We start from the raw sequence: 13,434 nt of genomic DNA, 5'->3' as shown, positions 1-13,434 counted from the left end.
TGTGTGTGTGTGTGTGTGTGTGTGTGTGTGTGTGTGTGTGTGTGTGTGTGTGTGTGTGAGAGAGAGAGAGAGAGAGAGAGAGAGAGACAGAAGCAGAGTGGGTGTGGTGTGGTGGTATTTTTTCAGTGACACATCTGTCAGACGAATGGAGTTTTAAGTCATTTTCTCTCCCTGTGGTATTAGAAGAAAACTAGCCAATGCTTGGAGGAAAAGTGAATAAATATATCGGCAAACAACGTAGCTGTAGGCTGCCACCTTGAGGTGACTGATGCACAATGTTGTGTAGCCTCCTCTTTCTCTCTCTTAACCTCCCCCCCTAAATTTCTTTTCTTTTCTTCTTTTCTTTGAACTCAGACTTCTCTGTGCTGGACCATAAGCTGTCCCCTCTCTGTCTCTGTCTCTGTCTCTGTCTCTCTCTCTCTCCTGGCTGTTGGTGCGTCAACACACGTCAGATATCGACCTCCGTCCTCCACCAGTTTCATCTTCTACTCTGTTCTCTCTTTCTCCACTTTTGTGTCTGTTCATCCTCCAGTCTGTGTGAATGATGTGCTTCAGTGTTGCCTCCTGTGTGCTGTACAACTTTGAATCTTGTACTTTGTTTAGTATTTCAGTTTTATTTTATACTTCTACTCCACTATATCTTAGGGGGGAATACTGTACTTTTTACTCTGCTACATTTATTTCAAAATTTTACTTTGCAGATGATTATTTTGACTAATACAAAATATAATCAACTAATAAACCATGAAGGTTAAGCTATCCAGCAGTATATAATTTAACTATAATGGCTCCATCTTTACCAGCTGCAACATTTAAATGATGCACACATTAATGCTTCAATAATTATGAATAATATAATATATATTTGGCTAAAATTGGAATTTTTGCATAATGGGCATGTTTAACTTTGGAACCTTAAGTGTACTTTGACATTAATATTGTTTTTCTTTTATTTAAGTAAAATTTTGAATGCAGTACTTTTAATTGTAACTACCACTTTAACCTAAGTTAAGTATCTAAGTACTTCTACCAATTCAGCATTGGTGTCTTCACATCTGTATCTATGTGTTGCATTAAATCACTCATATTCTATTTATACTTCATTCTGGGAACCTAATCCCTGAGCCATATTTTACACATTATTACAAAAACGTGTGATTTTTAAACCTGTACAGCTTATAAAGCAAATATATTGTAAATATTTTAGAGTATTTTTCCATGTTTGTAATGTCATATTCCCTACTCTCTATTTATGTTTCTTGACCTTTCTCTAACTATAATTCTTTGTTATGCACTAATACACCGGAGCAAGTTCCTTGTCAGTATACCCGATTCTGATCTTCTTTCGGCTTTATATCAAAAATCTTTATAGATCAAAAATAAACATTTTACCTTGGCAGTAAGTTTTAACTATTTTTAGATTTTTAAAAAAAGATTTTGAAATTGATTTTGAAGATTTAATTTTTGAAAAAGATGTATCATGCTGTAGTTGTTATGGGGCAATATTAATATGTTTTGTTTACATATATTTTCAGAATAAAAATCTTGTGACTTTGCAGATACTTTTAATAAACATGTTTTCTCATCATGTTATTAAAATGTAGTTTGGGCTGCATTTAATTCCCAAATAATATATTTTCATTAAATTTGTATTATATAAACATGATTTTTACAGCTGCCGGCCTTACAGGTTGCATAATTGTTGAAATGTAAAAATTTTAAAAACATATCCCATTCCTAAAAAAAGCTGTGGAACAGATCCTCTGCAGAGCTGAAACCACATTAAACAGTATTCTGATCTGCATATTACACTCTATGAAGAACAAACTCTTTACCAAAGACTTCAACCAAAGAAACAAACAATGTTGTTGTGGAGCATTTAAAGAAACTGTTTGTTTAATCCATAAAGACTCAGTGAGTCTAAAATGAAATTAAATGCATTTAAAATAGACAAAAAAATAATATGCTTTGAGCATAAGCTTATGCTGAGGGCTGGGGGACCTACTGCCGGTCCGGGATCACAAGATGAGCTGCTGGTCTGTCTGTTTCATCTCTATCACCTGCACTACAGCAACCGAAAGAGAATTAACAGACTCACCTGATGTCTTCATAGCAGCTCACCTGGACCGGATCAGCTTGAGGCTGACGGATGGAGTTGTCTTTGCTCCTCATGCAGACGTTGTTTTGGTCCAAGGAGTCCGCCATCATTAGGTCTCACCATTACAACACAATTTTACATCTAAAAACAGACACAAGATACGTTAGTTGGTGTAGTTTGTAGGGAAACATTTAAACATCATCAGAGTTTGTATGTTGTGTTTGACTTCAACGGTGTCTCAGCACTGTCCACTTACTCGACTTTGGTAGAACAAGATATAGGCTGTTTTCTGGCGCCTCTCACGTGGCGGCGCCCGTTGTCAGGGTGACGTGGGCATCATTAAAGTTGAGCCAACTGTCACCTGAGGCATCCAGGTCCTGATCTGGATGTATGCTGTCGCTGATGTAGTGTCCTAACAGAGGAGGAATCGTGGTTACAGCAGGTGTCTGAACATGTAGTGAAACAGTTGAACTGTAGTTCCCAATGAATCGTAATGCAAATTTGAGTTCTTGTAATGATGTAAATAACTCAAATAGTTTAAAACTGATAAAGTAACTGATTACACTTATCAACCTGTTAATGTAAATATCTTACCTCCGTTTCCTCCTCTGCCTAAATGACTGATCATACTGACCAGGCTGTAGCAGCCCTCAGCCTGAAAACATACACAGATAAAAACGGTTAGCCACACACACACACACACACACACACACAACACATAGTAATGTAGACATACAGTCAAAGCTACAGCCCTTAAAGACTGTCTTAAATGTTAAATTGACATTAAAAAACCTGAGAGCTAAATGGTTTTTAAAGATTGTATATGCCATACTCAACAATGAAAATCCCCAAATAAGGTTTGATAGGATGACTGAAAAAGTGTTAAAGCTAAATTCCAAGCTAATATTAAGTAACATTAACTAACAGCCATATGCATGTTGTATCAGCAAGCTACACATATTTGCTCATAGTTTGTTTTCAGGCGTGTGATTGTCCTACCTGGCTAGAAGAGGTCACTATGAGCTCCCTGACGAGGTTGACAGGGTTGTGCAGCTTAACCAACTGCAGGAATCGATTGAAATGGAACCTCTTCAGATGCAAGATAAGGAATCTGTAGGCAGAAAAGGAAACAGTGGAAAGAAATTTAATGCAGACGTGTTGATACGTAATATTACGGAAAGAACACCTCCCCTACAAAATGACCACCTGTTTATCAGTTATTAAACCTCTCACTTGTGAAGAAAACGTAGCTTTTCTTGCGTGCCCGAAAACATTCTGCATTAACTGAAATAATAAAACTCTATCTAATTGTTGCTTTCCAAACTTTCAAGCAACTTGTGCAGAGTAATCCAAGATTCATTTGTCCACTTATATGCTCAGTTTGTTCCAAACACATTTTTGCATGATACAGTTTGTAATGAGATGTTTTTAATCATAAAAACATCGTTTTAGCGTGCTGTTTTGGAAGCACTAAGCATATGATGGGATAAATAAGACTTAAATTACTCTGCACAAGTTTTTCAAACTGGAGTTTACATATAGTTTTGATGTTGTTAAACACATTTACTTAATAAAGTAAAAAAAAATTGCATTATGGGGATTCCTTTACACCTTGGAGGTATGCGAGAAAATTGAAGTTTTCTTCCCAAATTCAGTGTAGTATGTAGTGAGTAACAGATATGCAAATTGCTATTTTGTAGGTAAAATCAACGCCTGGATCTGCAGCAACAGCACATCCAACAATCTCAGACTGCATTCATTTGAAATTGTTTGGCCTTAAATGTAAACATGATTTCTTCACAAATTCATAATCCATGTAATGGGACTTACTTCGGCAGGGTCAGGAAGGCGGATTGGAGGCTAGACGTCTTGCCACCACACTCGCAGTAATACTCCAGCTCTGTTTCCTGCAGGGATGACAAGCTGTCAGTAATTTTGCACAAAACACCAAGAAAACAATTTATTCCATGATATCAATCGGCGTTGATGTGAATGACACCAGTTTCGTACCTTCTGATAGGCTTGGAGCATTTGTTGAACTGAACCTCCAGGAATCAGGTCCAGCGAGAGGTTAGTGAACTCCTCCTCTCTGATGGATTGATCACCACACCTGCACCACAAAGAGACAGAGCACATACAACGGTGTATAACGGAGAAAAGATTGCGACTGATAAGAATTTATAATATTGTTGTTATACTGTGGACAGCTCTGCCACCACATGCTGTGTGTTTCTCTTTGTGCTTTTACTTTTTGCAGGTTCTGGTGTTCTGCATTTTGAACATAAGGTTCTTCTCCACAGGGCAGCTGTAACTTTTCCCCAAGAAAGCTGCGGCTTCCTGCAGCGGTGAAGCCAGACTCCTCATCTGATCCAGGATGGTGGTGAGGAACTCGTGGGAGTCCTAACATACAGAAAAACAGGTTAGATTTGATGCACAGACGAGCAGCAATCCACAGAAACATTAAAAGGTGAGAAAGCAGCTGACTTACCTTCTGTTGGGTGTCGGCAAATTCAGGCGCCTGGACAGAGAGGACCCTCTTGAATCTTTCAAGGACCTGGAGTTTGTGGCGGGCATCTCCAGAGCGGTGACACCTTACAATGTTCATAAAAAGGCTAGAGAGGGTGAAAGAAGAGAGACGTTGTTATTTATTTTGGTCTCCAGGTGTGTGGAGGGGATAACTGTTTTCTATTAGGAAGTTGTGTGTGTGTATGTGTGTGTGTGGATGTCGTACCTTATCAACTCAGCCTCAGGAATTAAACTCCACACCTCCTCCTGGCAGCTGACGTCTCGCACGAGCTCTGCGAGTGTGATCAGGCTCTGGAGAGTGGAGTTCATATAGCAGTTCTGGTATGGGTTGGGAAACCTGATACATAGAAACACAACAAGTCAGATCACATGTCAACATCATGATCTTAGATGACAAATCACCAACTGGGACTCATGTAATCCTTTGAAACTGAGCAAATTGCCTTGATTTCTTTCGAAAAGGTAAGAGGCAACTTAACGAAATTAACCCCTAAATGAGCAAGAAATTTGTAAAAGTACAGGAAAATAAAATTGAGAACTATAAAATAAAATAAAATAAAGCAAGGCAAACAGGTGATTCTGGGGAAATTAACACTTTCTGTATTCTTGTAAAATATTTATCAGTTTTTTTGTTTATTGTCTGTACATGTGCAGATTTACTTACCCAAGCAAGAAGACCTGCTGAACTCTGAGGCTCTGTCGGGGGATGACGTCCTTTTTCTGTTGTGAGGAGGAAAGAGGGGGCTGCTGAGGCACGGTGGCAGCGGTTTTCTTGTCCTCCTTGTTGACTTCGTCCGGTGCGGCCTTCTCTTTATCATTGAGTTGTTTAAACTCCACAACTGGGTCGACTTGGATGGAGTCGGCAGACTTGTGAGTCCAAGTTGGAGCTTTAACAGGCCTGAAACATGGAGCAACAAACACGTTCTGAAGCATTTCATCTTTTTACAGGTTGTGCAAAAAAATACTGAATCAGTGATCATTTGCAAAGCACAGAAAGCACTAATTATTATTTCCTGCCCTCGAAGGATGTGATGTAAAACAATGCTGAGCTACCTGTTGTGATGTGTCATGTTGTCGTCAGAAGCCGGAGCCACGCGACGTTTTTTCTATTGGAAACAACAAAAAATTTTCAGCACTCGATAGTACAGACACAGCAGCAAGATGAGCGAGAATCTGCATTTTATAAGACAAATATGTGCTTCATTTTAAGAACTGTTTGCGTGAAACATACTCTACTGCAACAGCTAAAGAATCTCCAGCGACTCTTCTTGTTTTCCTTCTTAGGTGAAGGTGCTGTGGTGGTGTCTGGACCACGTGGAGAGTCAACTCTGCAGGAAATAAAACACACACAGAGCTGGTTAGTACAGTTGTTCCACACGTTTTTACTGAAGGGACCCCCCCCCCTTATTTTGTAAACTGATGACCCATGTTTTAGTGATATATTTTATGGATATTTGATTTAATATTCAATATAGTACAAAACAATTGATAATTTGTACAAAAAAATCCAAATAGTGAATGCAAAACTTCAAATAGAGAAAAAAAAATAGAGATTTGGATAAATTATGAGCAGATTATTGCCTGTGAATATTGCATCAGTGAGTGGGTTTACACAGACATGAATAACCTGTTTATGAATTTGTTTTTTGATTAGCCCATTTTTGTGTTTAAGCATATAAACACCATATTTTCTTCATGTGAACCCAGTTATATACCAACTAGAGTACTCTAAAAGAAACTAGGATGTATACAGGAAAAAGAATAACCCAATTTCTCTGCACTCATGTAAATATCCATCCTGAATATGATCATAGCCGGGATAAGCTTCATAAACGGGTTATTCATGTGCATGTAAAGCCCTGTTTTACCAACATTAGCAGGGTAAAGACGGCTGCTCCCCTGCTTGTAGGAGGGATTTACTTACCTTTGCTTTGAGCTGCAGGGATCTTTCAAAGTCTGAGATGGACTTCTGTCTCTTTTCTGTAGAGTAAAAACAAAAACAATAATATTAAGAAACAATGTTCAGCGACTTTTGGGTTCAAATGTTGCACCATTATTTCTTCTTTTTTTTTTACGATTTATTTTTGGCTTTTTGCCTTTATTTGTCAGGACAGTTAAGCATGAAAGGGACTGCTGCAGCAAGGACATGACCTTTGAACATGGGGCACCCGCTCTCCCAGGTGAGCTACTCGGCCCCCCACAACAGCACTTCTTGTGAAACATACATACCAGTGGTCGACCGAATAGTCGGTTTTGCCAATGAGTCCTCTTGGGGCGGTTCTCCGCAGAGGTCTTGACAGTAGGTGCTTCTGAGACAGAGACTCTGTTGATGGACACATACCCAGTTGGTTATTTTGTTGTGAACGTATGTAATCAGTTAGACGGCTGCCTAAAGTTACAGTTGGTAACTTTTATTTAAAAAGAACAAAAAAAACTTTTCACATTTGCTGAAACTGTCACTATTTCCATGCAGCACAAATTGAGACAGAGTCTAAAAAAGGCAAGTATGCCACACTTAAAGTCAATATTTTAAGCATCATAGTCAGTTTGTCAACTGCTTATATTGTGATATAATATGTTTGTTGACCTGTCCTTGTTAAAATATGTATGTTGGTAAAACAGAAAGAAAACTAATGCTTATTTTACAACGAAAAACTGCAGTCAAAGCCAAAAACACAGCATGGACAAACACTACATGTTGTCAGAGGTTTCTGATATTTAAGCTCCGTCACATACGTTTAAGAGATGGAAAAATATGTTCAAAAACACCTTACAGTATACAGTGCAGAACAATATCTCTATAAATTGCACAGTACAGGTGTTTTGTCACTAACTTTACTGTGTTCATAAACATCTTTTATACCTGTCAGTGAAGCTGGAGCGCTGTCTGCTCTGATCTCCCACTATAAAGTTAGGAGCAGTTGGGTTTGTCTGTTCAAAGTAAGAAAAAGGCAAAACATAATTAGATAATTGGACTTCTTTGCATATATAAATATAACTATCAGACAAAAACTGCAACACTCTTGTCAGTGAAGCCAGAGAGTTGCCAAAGATTTACAGTGACAAACTTAGCATAGAAACTATAAAACCCTGGTGAATCTGTTAAACATACCTTAGCTTGAGAAGTAGACATTGTTGCAAAACTTTCAGTTAGTAAAATGTGATATGAACCAAATACATGAAATCCGAACTGACTGTCCAAAGTGCTTGTTTGGGTCTGAATACAAGGTCCTGGTGTGTTTCAACAGAACTCTCAATGTTATAGAATGTGATGCTCTAAACCCAAGATTCTAAGATTCTAAACTGAGCTTACCAAATATGGTCGACAGGACGCAGACAATACATGTGATTAAAACACAATATATTTACTGTTACCAACAGCAGAGACCCTGTTGTTTGTCTCAGGTGGCTTCATATAAAAGTCTAAAACAGTGAAACAAGGTTTATTTAAAAAAAAAAAAAGAAAAAGAAAAAGAAAATGTCAGTTTAGTTCATGGGACATTTAAAGTCACTTTGGTTCATTTTTGTGTGTGTAAGCACCTTTCAAACTATCCTCACCCTACATGTATGGTATCCTCCCATCATCTAAAATTCAGTCATAAGTCTGTGTTATCATTTTAATAATGTAAGACACTATAAAGCTGCCAGGAAATTAAAATTATGCATACAAATAGAGCAAGAAATAGTAAGAAATACAATTATACGCTATAATATGTGTGTGTGTGAGTGTGTGTGTGTGTGTGTGTGTGTGTGTGTGTGTGTGTGTACATATATATACATAGACACATATATACATATATAGATAGATAGATACATAGATATAGATAATAGCTTATAATTTTTTATAATGTTATTTCTTCGTATTCTTACTTTTGATTTTATTTCTTACTGTTCCTATATATATATATATATATATATATAGCCTGTGTGTGTGTGTGTGTGTGTGTGTGTGTGTGTGTGTGTGTGTATCATAATTGATAAGGGGAGCCAAGCCAATATATATCACATATATTTCTTACTATTATTTATATTTCTTACTATCCCTGCCCTATTTCACCCACACACACGCACACACACACACATATATGAAAATATCTTGTCGATATTTTGGCCCACCTTGGTGTGTATCACAGGTCAGTTCAGGTTAATCTGCTCTGCGCGTGCACAGAGCGACACTTAGCGGCTGACAACATGAACAAATGATGTAAAATGCGAAAATGCAAACTTTGTCCCTTACGACTTTCCGTTGAACGGCGCTATCATGGCTGCTACCTTTATGGTGAGTTACCCTTTACATTTCTACTAAATATTACACTTAAACTAAAACTCTTATTGAACGTTGGTCTTTTTTAATGACAGGCTTTCGCCTGTCACGAGGCCGTTGATAAGTGTGTGTATTAGCATGTAGCTGTAAGACTGTAACTCGCTGTACCAGCATGCGTATGGCTACAATGTTACTTAATATTGGCCGGAGATTTCGCTTTAAAGCTTTCCTGATCATCCTATCAAAACTTATTTGGGGATTTTCATCGCTGAGTGTGGCATTTATAATCCATAAATACCGTTTAACCCTACATTACTGTTTTGTGTGTGTGTGTGTGTGTGTGTGTGTGTGTGTGTGTGTGTGTGTTGGATTTGTTATAGTGAAGCACTTTGAGATGCATTCATTGTATGAGAAGTGCTCTACAAACAAAGTTTATCATACTTATCATTGTTAATAATATGTAACGCAAGGGTGTATATTTTGTTTCAACGTGTGTGTGTGTGTGTGTGTGTGTGTGTGTGTGGGAGGGGGATACATGCTGGACATATGAAGCAGGGTTTTGGGGATCAAACATTTAATTTCCTGCATTTTGGATAATATTTATACGCCAATTTTCCTGCATCAATTTATGGTGTTAATATGTTCGTTTTTTAAAAAAAAAATAAAGACCTGTAAAGAACAAACTGAGACAGGGGTGTCCAAATTTTTTTTTGAATGGGGATCAAGATTAAAAAATGTGAAAATACCTGGAGGCCAGCTGCTTCTGGCATCATATGTGTTCTTTCAAAAAAATCACATACAAATGACACAAACACCGCTGTTTTATCTGTAAGTGAAAAAGTATTCAACTTTCCATTGCTCCTGAAAGCGGCAGCCCTCGCTGTCGACTTTATGCTTCTTCGCTGTGGCCATGTTTGCTACCTTGCAGGAAATATCTGCTGTTAGGTGACCGTTGGTTCACTTATTTACTGTCTGTTTATGAAAACACATTAGTTTTGCCAATGTAGTTCCTACTTGGTGCAAGTCTACAAACTATGATTGTCCTGCCATTGTGAATTGGATGAAAATAAATTTAAAATGATCTTGCTTGATTAATTAATATTGTGTTAATTATGTTGTATACTTTAAAAGACAAGCTTAGAGCTACTTAAAATTGGTCTGATGGCCTCGGTCGGCCAAAATTGAGGGTTTCAGATAAACAAAGGCATGAGGACATGAATGCTTTTGTAGGTATTTTGTGTATTTTATCTTTTTATTCTGTATTTTACACTTAAACCAGTCAACAGTCATCACTGTCTCCCGCCTGTATCCTTTGTCTCAATCGCTCTCCTTTGCCTCTCTGTACAGTCTCTACACAGATGTTGCCAGCGGTCTGCTCTCCTCATCGTCGCTCGGCGACAGTGGAGCTCCAGCTCTGTGTCGCCCCCTCCCCTGCACACGAGGCTCCTCCTCTACCTCACCCAGCGTTTCTATGACGTAGAGATGCTCCTGAGCTGGGGGTCAAAGCTGAGGACAAAGGGGATTCAGAAGAAGAATGTGTAAGAAACATTTTTGGCAATGCTAAACCTGGAGATGCATCCTTACCGGTGCTGCAGCATGTGTCTGCAGCATGTGTCTGCAGCTGGTGTCTGCAGCTGGTGTCTGCAGCTGGTATCAGCAGCATGTGTCTGCAGCTGGTGTCTGCAGCTGGTGTCTGCAGCTGGTGTCTGCAGCTGGAAAAGCTCCAGCTGAAACAGGTTTAATGACATGAAAAGCTGTGGTTCTCGGATGTGGCAAAATGAGTCAAGTTTAAAGCAGTTGTCAAGTCCTGATGAGCACCTCTCTCTGCATTATAGCCCAATTACAAATCAATGTACTAAAACCACAAAAGTGTATAATTAATATTAATAGCTGAATGTGCATGTATAAGTAAAATGCTTATCATAATCATATGTTTTTTTATGTTTTTTGCTCAGTGTTACTGTAGATATTTGAACATCACTGATTATTTCCTGCTGTCTTTCACAGTTACTATGGCTACACTCAGAGGTATTATGGTTCAGACATAGCAGCAGCATATTTCATCTTGAGTCTGAGGGGCGGATTTAGGTAAGTGCTTTGTTCCCTTTCCTCTGCACAGTTTCTCTGAAGCATACACCATAGATTATTTTTGTTGCTCTTATGAGCCTAAAAGATGTAATTGTAAATATGGTGTTGGGTGATCACACAATTTGTTTTATTACAAAAATGTAATGACGAAGCAGCTACTGTTATTTAAACCTGTATATGAGTTTGTTATTGTGATATCTGTTTATTAGCTTGGTAGATCGACTGCGGTCAGGCATTTATTTCCTTTTAGGACTGCGAGTAACCAAAATCTTTTTTGGCAATGAATCTGCGATTGAAATAATTTAATCGATTTACTGTTTGAATTATAACACATCCGAAACCTGTGGATGTTATCCAGCAACAGGTTACCAAGGTGGCATCCTTAAATCCCTTGTTTTGAACAGAGGTCAAAAACCGAAAGATTCTGAATTCACGATGATATTTGACAGAGAAAAGCAGACACTGAAAAAGAGAATGTCAAGAGCTCTGGTTTAAGAAATGACACACAGTCAATATCTGACATATTTTATTCATTTTCTGTTTATCAACAAATTGATTGGGAATAGAACTTGCTTTCGTGAATGCATAATTAATTACAATAATAATTATTATAATTTCATTAAAAATTACTTGCAGCTGAGCTTTTGCCAGCTGTTTTCCTTTGCAAAAGCGTGAGTAGCTTGATTTCAGTATGATATATAACTATATTATAGATTATATTTTGTAATAATAATTATAATTATTATAATACTAATTCCATTTTAGCTTTAAAAAATTAAAATTTACATTTTCTCTAATTTTCTCTAATTTTCCATTTGTTGCTATCATCTGGCTCTCACACTGTTTGTATATTTGCATTTGATGTCTTCAAATGCACTGAGAATATTCATTATAAATATTTTTTGATTACCCACTTCTGGCATTTATTAACACATTTAATTTCTTGTATGCAGCGTTATTTTCTTGCAATATGTATGCAATTGCAATTGCAATTTAACATTTGTGTCTCTAACGTGTCGCTGTGATCCGGGTGTCATGTGATGGTCTGTGTCGTGTCTTCAGGTTTGTCGGTCAGTCCGAGTGGTTTCGTGCAGATCAGGGGGGCAAGTTCAATTGGGACTTCTTAGAACACAGAGACACACCTCTAGAGGAAGTAAGCATGAACTACACAGACATCAACTACAGAGGACTGGACAACCTGGGTAATGAACGTCAAATCAGTTTTTTCAGTTTCAGTTTTTCAGTTTTCTTCTGCAAGCTAATTCTCTCTCTGATAATATTAAACATTAATGTTCAGTGTTTTTGATATCTCTCAGAGGGGCAGAAATCGCTGCGGGCTCTGTCGTTACGAGGATGTCCTGAAGTGGATGACTGGTTCCTGGCCCGCCTTCATATGTTCCAGGACTCTCTGGAGGAGCTGGACATCTCTCACTGCCCGCGCATCACTACAGGCGGCCTGGCTGCACTCAGGAATCTCAAGTAATTATCCAAAGACTCATAACACTGCTTACTTAATATTACCAAATTACTACTTCTGTGTTCAGCTCCTCCCTTTCTGTGCTGTTGCAGAGGGCTGCGGCGTCTGGATGTGTCGTCTCTTCCCAGGATTTCAAGTCCTGGGTTGGTCGTCATCCTGCTTGAGGAGATGCTACCACAGTGCCAGGTCACCGCCACCGGCTACGACTTCAGCCTGAGGCAGGAGGGCGGAGCGGAGAAAGAGGAGCACATGGGGAAGGAAATAAGTAGGGAGGGAAAGGGACACTGAGGAATCAAGGTACTAAGTTTAGGGAAACAAAGAGTCATGGACACTTGGAGAGGAAGCATCTAGCAGCAAAACAACAATCATGTTGTATTTTCAGTATCTGACCAGTTTATTGATCACTAGCAAAGTCCAGCGTAAAAATTTTGAATTTTGTCATCTGACATCTGCACAAGTCAGACACCAGTATAAAGCAGGTATACACTCAAATTTGACTGGACACTGGCAACATTCAATGTGAAAAAGAAAAAAATACAGCAAGTGTGAAACAAAAAGGTACAACTCAGGATGTTTTGACATTTGGCGTTTTCATTTAAGCTATGACGATATACTGTAAGTGGTATCACTTTCTGCTCGGGGTGTTTTCTTCCAGAATCGGCTTACTGTCAAGAGTTCGCACATTTTTTATTTAACTTTGTGCAAAATGATCTTACTCAAGCAAACTACACTCTGAATATGTGGCAACGGTTTTATCATCTGAAATGTAAATATTATTGTAGATATACTGAATAAAGATTTTATTGATAGACATTTTGTTTTTGGTTTATGTATTACCTCATTTCACGTCAAGATTAACAAATAATGGATGCATGCACCACACATTAGTGTGTCTGCATGTATTTCTAATCTTCACTGTGGAAGCTTAGGTGAGGAAACTAAAGCCCATAATCCACCAGTGTGAGCCTTGTTCTGCAGCAG

The 13,434-nt window shown here is 38.3% G+C and overlaps 1 protein-coding gene and 1 pseudogene across 1 annotated transcript; one reads left to right on the top strand and one right to left on the bottom strand.

Moving 5' to 3' along the window:
- Nucleotides 1-2,336: 2,336 nt before the first annotated feature.
- LOC148189310 (ubiquitin carboxyl-terminal hydrolase 46-like) lies at nucleotides 2,337-6,964 on the bottom strand (annotated as a pseudogene).
- A 1,817-nt stretch (nucleotides 6,965-8,781) lies between these two features.
- On the top strand, nucleotides 8,782-13,262 carry dmac2 (distal membrane arm assembly component 2). The gene is made up of 6 exons (XM_042487199.2): nucleotides 8,782-8,903; nucleotides 10,236-10,426; nucleotides 10,896-10,976; nucleotides 12,039-12,178; nucleotides 12,293-12,455; nucleotides 12,546-13,262. The coding sequence occupies exons 1-6, from the start codon at nucleotides 8,886-8,888 to the stop codon at nucleotides 12,739-12,741; spliced, it is 789 nt and encodes a 262-aa protein (XP_042343133.2). The 5' UTR covers nucleotides 8,782-8,885; the 3' UTR covers nucleotides 12,742-13,262.
- The last annotated feature ends 172 nt before the right edge of the window (nucleotides 13,263-13,434 follow it).

Source organism: Plectropomus leopardus, chromosome 6, assembly GCF_026936395.1.
Source record: "Plectropomus leopardus strain MGB_pleo_1.0 chromosome 6, ASM2693639v1, whole genome shotgun sequence".
Classification (NCBI taxonomy): domain Eukaryota; kingdom Metazoa; phylum Chordata; class Actinopteri; order Perciformes; family Serranidae; genus Plectropomus; species Plectropomus leopardus.
Note: the sequence above shows the minus strand (reverse complement) of the source record. Positions and strands in the feature narration are given on the sequence as shown.

Excerpts from the sequence above, each read along its gene's own strand:
- dmac2 (XM_042487199.2), top strand. Across the intron at positions 10,977-12,038 it reads AGTCTGAGGGGCGGATTTAG|GTTTGTCGGTCAGTCCGAGT; the intron begins GTAAGTGCTTTG and ends TCGTGTCTTCAG. Across the intron at positions 12,456-12,545 it reads GCTGCACTCAGGAATCTCAA|AGGGCTGCGGCGTCTGGATG; the intron begins GTAATTATCCAA and ends GTGCTGTTGCAG.